This window comes from Phoca vitulina, unplaced genomic scaffold (assembly GCF_004348235.1).
Source record: "Phoca vitulina isolate PV1807 unplaced genomic scaffold, GSC_HSeal_1.0 scaffold2, whole genome shotgun sequence".
Taxonomy (NCBI): Eukaryota; Metazoa; Chordata; class Mammalia; order Carnivora; family Phocidae; genus Phoca; species Phoca vitulina.
Genome location: NW_022589705.1, coordinates 25,135,562 through 25,148,608, shown reverse-complemented (window position 1 = coordinate 25,148,608; position 13,047 = coordinate 25,135,562). Strand labels below are relative to the sequence as shown.

Below are 13,047 nucleotides of genomic sequence, written 5' to 3'. Positions count from 1 at the left end.
GAAGACAGGAACCCCTTAGTCCTCATTTCATGGAATTGCATTTAATATTTTTGGTCTTTTCAGATTGACCCCAATTCTTGGCATTCAGAAGCATTCTCAGGAAAATGTGGTGTTTACACAGTTTATAGAGACTTTGCTTGAAGAATTACATTTAAAGAATGAAGACCTTGAAAGCTTAACCATCATATTTAAAACCAGCTGTTAACCACGGAGTGGTGAGTTAGATTGTGTTTTGTTTTTTCATTTGTTGCCTGTTTGGAATCTTTTTTCATATTCAAAAATTTAAAAACCAAGTATAGACCTCAAGATCTCCTCAGTTTGCTAAGGAAGAACATGATATTCCTTAGTTCTCAGCCACCCTATCACTTTCTATCCACTCCTATTACTTTCTGCCCCGCCCCCCCAATCCTTGTTGTTATTCCTCCTTATAGGTTACTGGAGTTAGTTCTATTTCTGGTACTTGAGAAAACTGTCTCCTACCAGCTTCACACTCAAACCTAGACCATGCCTCATGTCCCACCTTACTGGTTGAAGTAAATTGCTATTTCCTGGGAAGAAACCTAACTACTGCAGCCATCCACTGAGAACATCCTCATCCTACTCCCCTTTTTGAGGAAACCATCCCCTACCCAGTCACTACTTTAGTCATCTCCTGGGCAGATAACTAGATAAATGTGTAAGTCCCACTGTTGAATCCTGACCCTGTTCCCCGGCACACAGCCCTCCCCTCGTCTCCCAGCTTCTTGCCTCTTTCACAACTATCAGAGTGTCCCCTCCTTCAACCTGCCTTCGGCATACCTCTCTCCCTTTCCTCCACTTCTCACTTCGCTCTCTCAGGTGCTCCATAGGTATTGATTTAACGTTATGATTGAAGAAATTCAGCTGAAACTACAAGTGAGACCCTCCCAGGGAACATTTTTTTTTTTAATTTCAATTTCTTAAATTATACAAGCTTGTTGTAAAAATTGAACAATACAAAAGTGCATATGTAATTTAGAAAAGGAAAATCCACCTCTCACTCTCCCTCCAATCCTGTCTACTTTGCAGAAATATGTTTGATGTATATATCATTTTTTGTAAAAACAGAACCAAAAAACTCTTCAAGCACATTTTTAAATATATGAGAAGGATATTTGAGAGAAGAATTTTGGCAGGGAAGAAAGAACATCCCTTTATTGAACATGCTCAAAAATTGAATGTAAGAAGTCAGCACTGTCTTCCCCTCCCAATTTATACCCACTGGCTTTTTCATATGACCCTGCTTCCCCCGAGAACCTTGTAAAACAAAAGCTTTTCCTTAGGGAGTGAGCTCAGATTGGCATGTATAAGCATTAATTCAGAGGCCCTTCTAAGAATACAGTGAAGTTGGAGTTTTTTGTTTTATTGAGCTTCAGATACAGAAAATCGATAAAAAAAAAATGTCTTAACCAGAAGTCCTTCCAGATCTGCTTTAGTGAACAGTACCAAGTAAGAATCATTTTTATTAGCATATTTAAAACTTGTATATAAACAGATACTGAAAGTCCTCAAAAGTACTTTCACACCAATAGATGTTTTTAAGTTTCCTCTGTGATCACTTTTTACTTACACACATAAACAATGTAAATCATCAAAAGTAAACCTTTGCCAAACCTTCAATATTATAAGCGATTCTGAATGAATTGAGCCCTCATACATAATTTTCCCTATGAGAAGAAGAGAGTTGTGACTAGGTAGAGTTTTATTTCTCTTTACATGATTTTTGTAAATCATAAGTTCACTTGTATATAATGACTAATGTCTAATATACTTGCTAATAGTAATTTAATATTGAAAAGGTTGTATTAATGTGTTTTCAGTTGCAAATAAAATCCAGCTTTTTTTTTATTTATTTATTCATGAGAGGCAGAGGGAGAAGCAGGCTCTCCGCTGAGCAGGGAGCCCGATGCGGGACTCGATCCCAAGACTCCAGGATCATGACCTGAGCCAAAGGCAGACGCTTAACCATCTCAGCCATGCAGGCGCCCTCCAGCTTTTCTTATGATAGAATGATAGTTAACTTTTGCTGCTTAACAGCTTACTCCAAAGACTTTTTATCTCACACTTTCTATGAGTCAGGAATCTGGACAGTTTAGCTTTGGGCCTCAGGCTCACGGTCTCTCCTGAGTATGCAGTGAAGCTGTTAGGGCTACAGTGTCATCTGAAGGCCCAACTAGAGGACGATCCCTTTCTAAGGTCACTCTTGTGGTTGTTGGCAGGATTTACTTCTTCAGAGGCTGGTGCACTCAGGGCCTCAGTGTCTCACTGGCTGTCGTCCAGGGACCTCTACATAGTGTACCTCGTACTTGTCATGTGCCTTACCCTCATAGGGAGTAAGATGGAAGCCACAGTTTTGTAACTAATCTAAGTGACATCCCATCACTTTTTCCATGACAAGTTATAATCACTAGGTCCACCCCACATTCAAGGTGAAAGGACTGCATAATGGCATGACTACTAAAGCCAAGGGTCGTTGGTGGCCATCTTCGAAGCTGAGTGGCAAAATTTTTCGGGAGTTCCCAGCTTCGTATGTAGTATATTCCAATGTCTGGGTAAGAGTCTTGAACTTCACACTAATTGAGGGCACCCTGAACCAAACCACATGCCTATGGGATTGCTATAAACTAACCCAATCATCCTGACAAAGGATGGGCGAGAGAAGAGGATTTTCTTACTGACCTAGACCCATCACAGCCTTCCCTCAAGCTGAATGTGAGTTGGGTCTATTCCACATCAATCAATCACTATTGCTACATAATGAGGAAAAAATGCAATGTATATTGGGAAAACAACACACAGTGTTCCCAAAAGCTAGTAAAATATTTTAGGTGTTTTATCCAAACTGTCTTTTTTGCTTCACAGGTATAATCCATGAAGACCAAATAGAAGATGATCGTCTATTCATCATTTCTGGAATTCTAGCTACAATAATGTTCTGGTGGTAACTGATAACTAGCTTTGTTCCAAGAAAGACCTCCTTAGATTTCAGCCCCCTGCTTCCCGGTCCCTAACTGTACAGTGACTTCCCCTAGATAGAGGAGAACCATTTTTCCAACAAGGATAACCAAATCCTTGCATCCCTAGCTGTAAGACATAGTATTTTTATTTACTTGAAAATTGAAATCTTAAGTTGAAACATTAATAAATATTGATCTTATTTATTGGTTGACAAACATTTGAGAACATTCCCATTTTGGCCTCACAATCTAAACTCTAGATTCTAAAAACGGTGAAGAGTTCAATAAATGCAATCTAAGATGAAGCCCTTTGGAAGTGTAGTCACTATTCTTTTAAAGAAACTGTGCTATAAAATGGTCCTGAGCAGTGTAATCTTACAAGTCCAAAACAGGAGTATTCCAGAATTTTCTGGACTCAACTAGAAAAAGGAAACTGTAGTTTATTTTCAAAATTTACAGTTTTTTCAAAATGTCTGTCAAGCATGCAAGTTACAAGGCCTCCAGAGCAGTTAAGGGGGGGGGGGGGCCTCAGACAATTTGGGAAGCCTTACTGGAGGGCCAAGAAACAAAATAAGAATCAGATCTACACTCTTGGACACTGGAGGAAATGACAGCTGCTAGAAGTCTAACCATGGAAAGGGTCCAGAAAGCAGCCTGGTGGAGTGAGGAGCTTAATGGACAAGAATCTACAAGTTCAGGGCGCCTGGGTGGCTCAGTTGGTTAAGCGACTGCCTTCGGCTCAGGTCATGATCCTGGAGTCCCTGGATCGAGTCCCGCACCTGCCGAGCAGGGAGCCTGCTTCTCCCTCTGACCCTCCCCCCTCTCACGTGCTCTCTCTCTCTCATTCTCTCTGTCTCAAATAAATAAATAAATCTTTAAAAAAAAAAAAAAAATTCTACAAGTTCAGTAAGTCACAGGCTACAATATACAGAAATCAGCTGTTTTTGTATATTAGCAATGAAAAATCCAAAAAGGAAGAAAATTCCATTCACAGTAGCACCAGAAAGAATTCAATACTTAGTAAATTTAACAAAAGAAGTACAAGACTTGTGGGGCGCCTGGTGGCATAGTCAGTTAAGCGTCTGACTCTTGATTTCAGATCATGTCCTGATCTCAGTGTCTTGAGATCAAGCTGTGGGTTAGCTCATGCTCAGCAGTCTGCTTGAGATTCTCTCCTTCTCCCTCTGCCCCTTCCACTTGTGCGCTTGCTCTCTAAAATAAAAAAATCCTTAAAAATAAATGGAGTGTAAAACTTATATAATGAGGGGCACCTGGGTGGCTCAGTTGGTTAAGCATCTGCCTTTGGCTTGGGTCCTGATCCCAGGATCCTGGGATCAAGCCCCACGTCAGGCTCCCTGCTCAGCAGAGAGTCTGCTTCTCCCTTTCTCTTTCCCTCTGCCTCTCCCCTGCTCATGCTCTCTCTCAAATAAAAATAAAAATCTTAAAAAAAAAAAACTTGCATAATGAATACTATAAAACAGACATTAAAGAAGGCATAGAGATATTCCACGTTTATGAATTAGAAGTTTCAGTTATTAAGATGGTAGTCCTCCCCACATTGGTATAGATCAATGCAATCCCTCTTAAAATCCCAGTAGGCTTTTTTTGAAATATTTTCAAGCTGATCCTAAAATTTCTAGGGAAATACAAAGGATTTCCAAAATAGCCAAAACAATTCTGAAAAACACTTCCTGATTTCAAAACTTACTACAAAGCTACAGTAAGCAATACAGTAGGATACTGATAGGCATAAAGATCAGTGGGGCAGAGGGGCAGCTGGGAAGATGGCTGAGTAGGAGGATGTTAAGCTCCCCTTGCCCCATGGATACAAGTAGGTGACACATCAGTATGAACGCAAAAGATGATGCGAAGACTGGCAGGATAAACTCCACAACTAAATAAATGGTAGACAAGAGGCCACATCAAAGAAGGTAGAAAGGACAAAGACGTGGTCCGGGAGCAAAACGGACTAGGGCCATCCACAGCGGGAAGGGAAACAGTGGCACAAAGGACAGAAAACACTTTCACACTGGGGAGCCCATAAATGGGGAGGACGAATCCCCATAATATTTGCCTTTGAAAATGAGAGGAGGCCGGGGCGCCTGGGTGGCTCAGTCGTTAAGTGTCTGCCTTCGGCTCAGGTCATGATCCCAGGGTCCTGGGATCGAGCCCCGCATCGGGCTCCCTGCTCCGCAGGAAGCCTGCTTCTCCCTCTCCCACTCCCCCCTGCTTGTGTTCCCTCTCTCGCTGTGTCTCTGTCAAATAAATAAATAAAATCTTAAAAAAAAAAAAAAAAAAAGTGAGAGGAGGCCAATTTCTTGAGTTACAACCACTGGGACTTAAGAGGCAGGAATTTTTAAATCAATGGGCTCAGCTCCAGGAGAGCCTGGAGGGCATTAGGAAGCAGAGTTCCCACCCCTAAAGAGTCTTGGACAGATACAGCACAGAACCAGCAGTTTGAAAAACACCAGCAGTAGATGGGAAGGAGAGTGATTTGTTCATCTCAGAGCATGGCCTGGAGAGAGGGATCACAGGGAGACCCCTCTAGGAACAAGGGAGCCAGCGGGTGCCATTTCCCTCCCCTGCCCACCACATAAACAACGGATACCTGCAGGAATCATTGCAGCACTAACATTTGTTACCTAACTTGCTTACACCAAGCCCCACCGCACACTTGTGCGGATCCACCCTTCCCAGTCATGATCACCTTAGTCCAGTCACTGTGGGCCCCCTCCCTGAGAAGACCCGTGGAAACCCTGCCAACACCACATCTGACTGGCACATTGTGCAGGAACTCCGTTCTGGCGTGAGCAGGTCTCATTTCATTAGCAAACCACCACACCCCTTGTTAAACGCTGCCCACAATAGGCAAACACAGCCTCTGCAGACAACCGGACTGAAGAAAAAAGAGGGCAAGACTCTACAGCAGAGCACACACAACACCCATAAGAGACATTCCCTGAAGCACCAGGCCCTGGAGAACAAGGAACACTGCACGAAAAGATCTCTTCTACATAAGGCTTTTATAGTTAAGAGCAAGAGAAGTAGCTGACTTTCCTAACAAAGAAATAGACACAGGAAGTCCGACAAAACAAGGAGACAGGGAAATAGCTCTTAAATGAAAGAACAGGACCAAACCACAGCAAGAAATCAAAGCAAAATAGATATAAGTGGTATGCCTGATAGAAAATTTAAAGTAATGATCATAAAGCTACACACTGGACCTGAGACAAGAGTGGAGGACATCAGTGAGACCCTTAACACATACAAAAGAATCAGATGAACAACACAATAAATGAAATTTAAAATACACTTGATGGAACATAGAGGAGGCTAGATAAAGCAGAGGAAATAAAAACGACTTGGAAGACAGTAATAGAAAGTAAGCTGAACAAAAGAGAAGAAAGAAAATAGGCAGATCGAGAATAGTCTTAGAGAACTCATTGATTCCATTAGTGTAATAACATTTGCATTATAGGGATCTCAGAAGAGAGAGAAAGGGGGGCAGGAAATTCATTTGAACAAATAGCTGAAAAATTCCCTACACATCCAGGACATCCACATATCCACATCCAGGAGGCACAGAGATCTCCCACACACCCCACCAAATTCAACCCAAGGAATTCCACACCAAGACACACAGTAATTAAAATGGCAAAAAGTAGCAATAAGGAAAAAAATTTTGCAGCTTTTTCAGCAGAAACTGCAGGCCAGAAGGGGGTAGCAGGATATATTCGACATGCTGAAAGGGAAAAATCTAGAGCCAAAAATACTCCTATCTACAAGGATATTGTTCAGAATATAAGGAGAGATCAAGAGTTTCTCAAAAAAGGAGTTCCTGACCACTACTAAACCAGCTCTATAAGAAATATTAATGGGGACTCTGAATGGAAAGGAAAGACCTTAAGTTGAGAGTATGAAGTGTAGGAAAACACAAAAGTAGTAAAAAGTATTTCTGTAAAAAAAAAAAAAGTCAGTCAAGGGTTTCACAAAAAATAAAAGGATGTAAAATACCATATACCTAAAATTTGTGGGGCGAGAAGAGTAAAGAATGGGTTTGAACTTAAGTGACCATCAACTGCTATATGCAGAAGATACTATATATAAATCTAATGGTAACCACAAATCAAAAACCAGTAACAGATACCAAAGAATAAAGAGAAAGGAATTCAAGTATATCACTGAAGAAAGCCAATAAACCATGAAAGCAAGGATCAGAGAAAATCTACAGAAACAACCACAAATAAGTAACAAATTGGCAATACTTATTTATCAGTAATTACTTTGAACATAATGACTAAACACTCCAAATCAAAAGACATTTTTTTATCTACTCCATCACCCTATAAGATCCATCTATATGCTACCTATAACAGACTCATTTCAGACTGAATGGCACCTGCAGATTGAAAGTAAGGGGATGGAGATACATTTATCAAGCAAATGGAAGTCCAAAGAAAGCTGGAGTAGTAATACTTATATCAGACAAAATAGCCTTTAAAACAAAGACTGTAACGAGACAAAGGACACTATATACTAAGAAAGGGGATAATCCAACAAAAAATATAATAACTGTACATATTTATGCACCCAACATGGGAGCACCCAAATACATACAGTTATACAAACACAAAGGAAGTAATTGATAGCAATACAGTAACAATAGGGGACTTTAATACCTCACTCACACTGATGGACAGATCATCCAAACAGCAAATCAAGAGGGAAACAGTGACTTTGAATGACACACTGGACCAGATAGATTTTACGGACATATTCAGAACATTCCATCCTAAAAGAGCAGAATACACATTCTTTTCAAGCATATGGGATGTTCTCCAGAATAGATCACATGTTAGGCCACAAAACAAGTTTCAACAACAACAACAAAAGAAAAAAAAAAAGTACTCTCATGCATCTTTCCTACCACAACACTATGGAAATCCATCACAAGAAAAAAATCTGGGAATAATACAAATACATGGAGGTTGAATAACATGCTACTAAACAATGAATGGGTCAACCAAGAAATCAATGAGGACATCAAAAATTACATGGAAACAAATGAAAATGAAAACACAACAGTCCAAAATCTCTGGGATGCAGCAAAAGTGGTTCTAAGAGGGAAGTTTATAGAACTACAGGCCTCCTCAAGAGGCAAGAAAAATCTCAAAGCAACCTAACCTTACACTTAAAGGAGCCAGAAAAAAAACAATAAATGTAATCCAGAACCAGTAGGAGGGAGAAAATAATAAGGATTAGAGCAGAAATAAAATAGAAACTAAAAAAACTATAGAGCAGATCAATGAAACAAGGAGTTGATTCTTTGAAAAGATCAATAAAATGGATAAACCTTTAGCCAAACTCCTTAAAAGGGAGTGGGACCCAAGTAGGCAAAATAACTAATGAAAGTGGAGAAATAACCAACACCACAGAAATACAATTATAACAGAATATTAGGAAAACCTTATGTCAACAAAATGGACAACTTAGAAGAAATGGATAAATTCCTAGAAACCTATTACCTACCAAAACTAAAGCAGGAAGAAATAGAAAATTTGAACAAACCAATTACCATTAATGAAATTGAATCAAGTAATCAAAACACTTCCAAAAAACAAAAGTCCAGAACCAGACAGCCTCATAGGTGAATTCTACCAAACATTTAAAGAAGAACTAATACTTATTACTTTCAAACTATTCCAAAAAATATTAGAGGAAAGAAAACTTCCACATTCAGTCTAAAACCAGATAAAGGCCAAAACCAGATAAAGATACCACAAAAAAATAGAACTACAGTCCAGTATCTCTCATGAATATAGATGCAAAAACCTCAACAAAATATTAGCAAACCCAATCCAACAGTATATTTAAAAAAAAAATCATTCACCACAACCAAGTGAGAGTTATTACCAGACACAAGGCTGGTTCAATATGTGCAACAATCAATGTGATAAATCAATAGGATAAAAACCATATGATCATTTCAGTAGATGCAGGAAGAGCACTTGACAAACTACAAATCACTCATGATGGAAACCCTCTGCACATTAGGTCTAGAGGGAACATAACTCAACATAATAAAGGCCATATATGAAAAACCCACAGCCAACATCATACTCAATGGTGAAAAACAGAGCTTTTCCCTGTTTATCAGGGAAATAAGACATGGATGTCCACTGTCACCACTTTTTTTTTTTTAAAGATTTATTTATTTTAGAGAGCATGCATGAGTGAGCCCCCAAGGGGGGGAGGGAGAGAGAAACTTTAGCAGACTCTACATTGAGTGCAGAGCTTGATATGGAGCTCAATCCCATGATCCTGAGATCACTACCTTAGCTGAAGCCAAGAGTCCGATGTTTAACCAACTGCACCACCTAGATGCCCCTCTCACCACTTTTATTCAACATAGTACTGGAAGTCCTAGCCACAGCAATTCAACAACATAAATAAAAGGCATCCAAATTGGTAAGGAAGAAGTAAAAGTTTCACTATTTGCAGATGACATGATTGTATATATAGAAAATCCTAAAGACTCCACCAAAAAACCACTAAAACTGTTATGTGAATTCAGTAAAGTCGCAGGATACAAAATCAATGTACAGAAATCTGTTGCATTCCTATAACTAATAATGAAGCAGCAGAAAATTAAGAAAACAATCCCATTTACAATTGCACCAATAATAATAAAATATCGAAGAATAAACTTAACCAAAGAGGTGAAAGACCTGTACTCGGAAAACTGTAAAACATTGGTGAAATTGGAGATGACATAAAGAGGGGCGCCTGGGTGGCTCAGCTGGTTAAGTGGCTGCCTTCAGCTCAGGTCATGATCCCAGGGTCCTGGGATCAAGCCCTGCATCAGGCTTCCTGCTCAGCGGGGAGTGTGCTTCTCCCTCTACCTCTGCTCCCCCACCCCCACTCATGCTCACTCTCTCAAATAAATAAAATCTTTGAAAAAAAAATGAAGATGACACAAAGAAATGGAAAGACTATTCCATGCTCATGGATTGGAAAAACAAATATTAAATGTCTATACTACCCAAAGCGATCTATACAATTAATGCAATCCCTATCAAAATACCAATAGCATTTTTCACAGAACTAAAACAATTCTAAAATTTGTATGGAAATACAAAAGACCTTGAACAGCCAAAGCAATCTTGAGAAAGAAAAAACGGGCACCTGGGTGGCTCAGTAGGTTAAGCACCTAACTCTTGATTTTGGTTCAGGTCATGATCTCAGGGTCATGAGATTGAGCCCTGTGTCAGGCTCCGTGGTCAGTGGGGAGTCTACTTGAGCTCTCGCCCTGCTCCTCCCCCACCTCTCTCCAATAAAAATACCTTAAAAAAGAAAAGAAGAGAAAAAACTGTAAGTATCACAATTCCAGATTTTTGCTATATTGCAAAGTGGTAGTAATTAAAACAGTATGGTACTGGCATAAAAACAGACACATAGATCAATGGAATAGAACAGAAAACCCAGAAATAGACCCACAATTCTATGGTCAATTAATCTTCCACCAAGGAGGAATGAATGTGCAATGGGAAAAAGACAGTCTCTTCAACAAATGGTGTGGGGAAAACTGGACAACCGCATGCTAAAGATAGAAACTGGACCACTTTCTTACACCATGCACAAAAATAAACTTATAAATGGATTAAAGACCTAAATGTGAGACCTGAAACCATAAAAATCCTAGATGAGAAGATAGGCAGTAATCTCTCTGACACTAGCCATAGCAACACTTTTCTAGATAGGTCTCCTGAGGCAAGGGGAATAAAAACAAAAATAAACTACTGGTATTACACCAACAAAGTTTCTGCACAGTGAAGGAAACAAATCAAGAAAACTAAATGGCAACTACTGAACAAGAGAAGATATTTGCAAATGACATATCCAGTAAAGGGTTAGTATCCAAAATATATAAAGAAATGATACAACTCAATACCCACAGAACAAATAATCCAAGAAAAAAATGAGCAGAACACATGAACAGACATTTCTCCAAAGACATATACAGATGGCCAAAAGACACACGAAAAGATGCTCAATAGTACTCATCATCAGCAACATGCAAATCAAAACCACAATGAGGTATCACCTCACATCTGCCACATTGACTAACATAAAAAACACAAGAAACAACAAGTGCTGGCAAGGGTGTAGAGAAAATGGAACTCTCTTGCACTCTTGGTGGGAATGCAAACTGGTGCAGCCACTGTGGAAAACAATATGGAGTTTCCTAAAAAAATTATATATAGAACTACCCTATGATCCAATAATAGCACTACTGGATATTTATCCAAAGAATACGAAAAACAGTAATTGAAAGGAATATATGCACCCCTATGCTTACTGCAGCATTATTTACAATAGCCAAACTATGGAAGCTGCCCATGTGTCCATCAGAAGATGAATAGATAAAGAAGATGTGGCATTTATATACAATGGAATATATTTTTCAGCCATAAAAAAATGAAATCTTGCCATTTGCAATGACATGGACAGGGCTAGAGAGTATAATGCTAAGTAAATAAGTCAGAGAAAGACAAATATCATATGATCTCATCTGTGGAATTTAAGAAACAAAACAAAGAAGCAAAGAAGAGAGAAAGAGAGAAAAACTAAGAAACAGACCCTTAACTATAGAGAATACACTGATGGTTACCAGAAGGAGGTGGGTGGATAGATGGGTGAAATAGGTGATGGGGATTAAAGAGTACCCTTATCACGACAAAAAAAAAAAAAAAAAAAATCAATGGAACAGAATTGAGAGTCCATGAGTAAACCCTCATATTTATGGTCAATTGATTTGCAAAGAAGAAAGGATGGTCTCTTCAACAAATGGTGCTGGAATGTTTGGATATCAGATACAAAAAAGATGAATTTAGACCCTTACCTACCACCATATGCAAAAATAAATTCAAAATGGATCAGAGACCTAAATGTCAGAGCTGGAAGTATATAACTTTTAGAGCAAACAGGAGAAAACTTACATGACATTGGTTTATAATGAGAGTTCTTACATATGATGCCAAACATACAATCCATAAAGAAAACTTTAAGTTAGACTTCATCAAATAGAAGAGGAAGGAAAACTTTCAAACTCATTCTATGAGGTCAACATTACCACGATACCAAAAACAAAATAAAACTACAGGCCAATATCTACGATAAATGTATACACAAAAACCCTCAACAAAATATTAGCAAACCAAATTCAACAATACATTTAAAAAGTCATTCACAATGACCAAGTAGGATTTATTCCAGGGATGCAAAGGTGGTTCAATATTGCAAATCAATGTAATATATCACATTAATAAGACAAAATATAAAAACCATACGATCATCTCAATAGATGCAGGAAAAAAGCATTTGAAAAAGTACAACATCCATTCATGAGAAAAACTCTCAACAAAGTCGGTTTAAAGGGAAAATACCTAAACATAATAAAGGCCATGTATGAAAAACACACAGCCAACATCACTCAGTGGTGAAAAACAGCTTTTCCTCTGAGGTCAGGAACAAGACAAGGATGTCCACTCTCTCACCACTTTTATTCAACATAGTACTGGAAATCCCAGCTGCAGCAATCAGACAACATAAATAAATAAAAGGCATTCAAATTGGTAAGGAAAAAGAGAAGACCTGATACTATATCTAGAAAACCCTAAAGACTCCACCAAAAAACCTATTAGAACTGATAAATGAATTCAGTAAAGTTGCAGGATTCAAAATTTATAGAAATCTGTTGCCTTTCTCTACACTAATAATGAAGCAGCAGTAAGAAAAATTAAGATAACAATCCCATTTACAATTGCACCAAAAAGAATAAAATACCTATAGATCTTTAACCTCCTCCTTGGTTAAGAAGGTAAAAGACCCCTACTCTGAAAGGAATTGAAGACCACACAAATGGAAAGCATTCCATGCTCGTGGTTTGGAAGAATGAATAACTGTTAAAATGTCCATACTACCCAAAGCAATCTACAGATTCAATGCAATCCCTATGAAAATACCAATAGCATTTTTCACAGAACTAGAATAATCTTAAAATTTGTATTGA

General features: G+C 38.6%; 1 protein-coding gene across 3 annotated transcripts in view; it reads left to right on the top strand.

The window, feature by feature from the left end:
• Window positions 1–3,280, top strand: part of RPAP2 (RNA polymerase II associated protein 2) — a 77,604-nt gene extending 74,324 nt beyond the window's left edge. For all 3 annotated transcript variants that reach the window (XM_032423729.1, XM_032423718.1, XM_032423709.1), the window contains 2 exons: window positions 64–215; window positions 2,881–3,280. In XM_032423729.1, the coding sequence (XP_032279620.1) occupies window positions 64–205 (142 nt within the window). In that variant the 3' untranslated portion in view covers window positions 206–215; window positions 2,881–3,280. The remainder of the gene's footprint in view (window positions 1–63; window positions 216–2,880) is intronic.
• The last annotated feature ends 9,767 nt before the right edge of the window (window positions 3,281–13,047 follow it).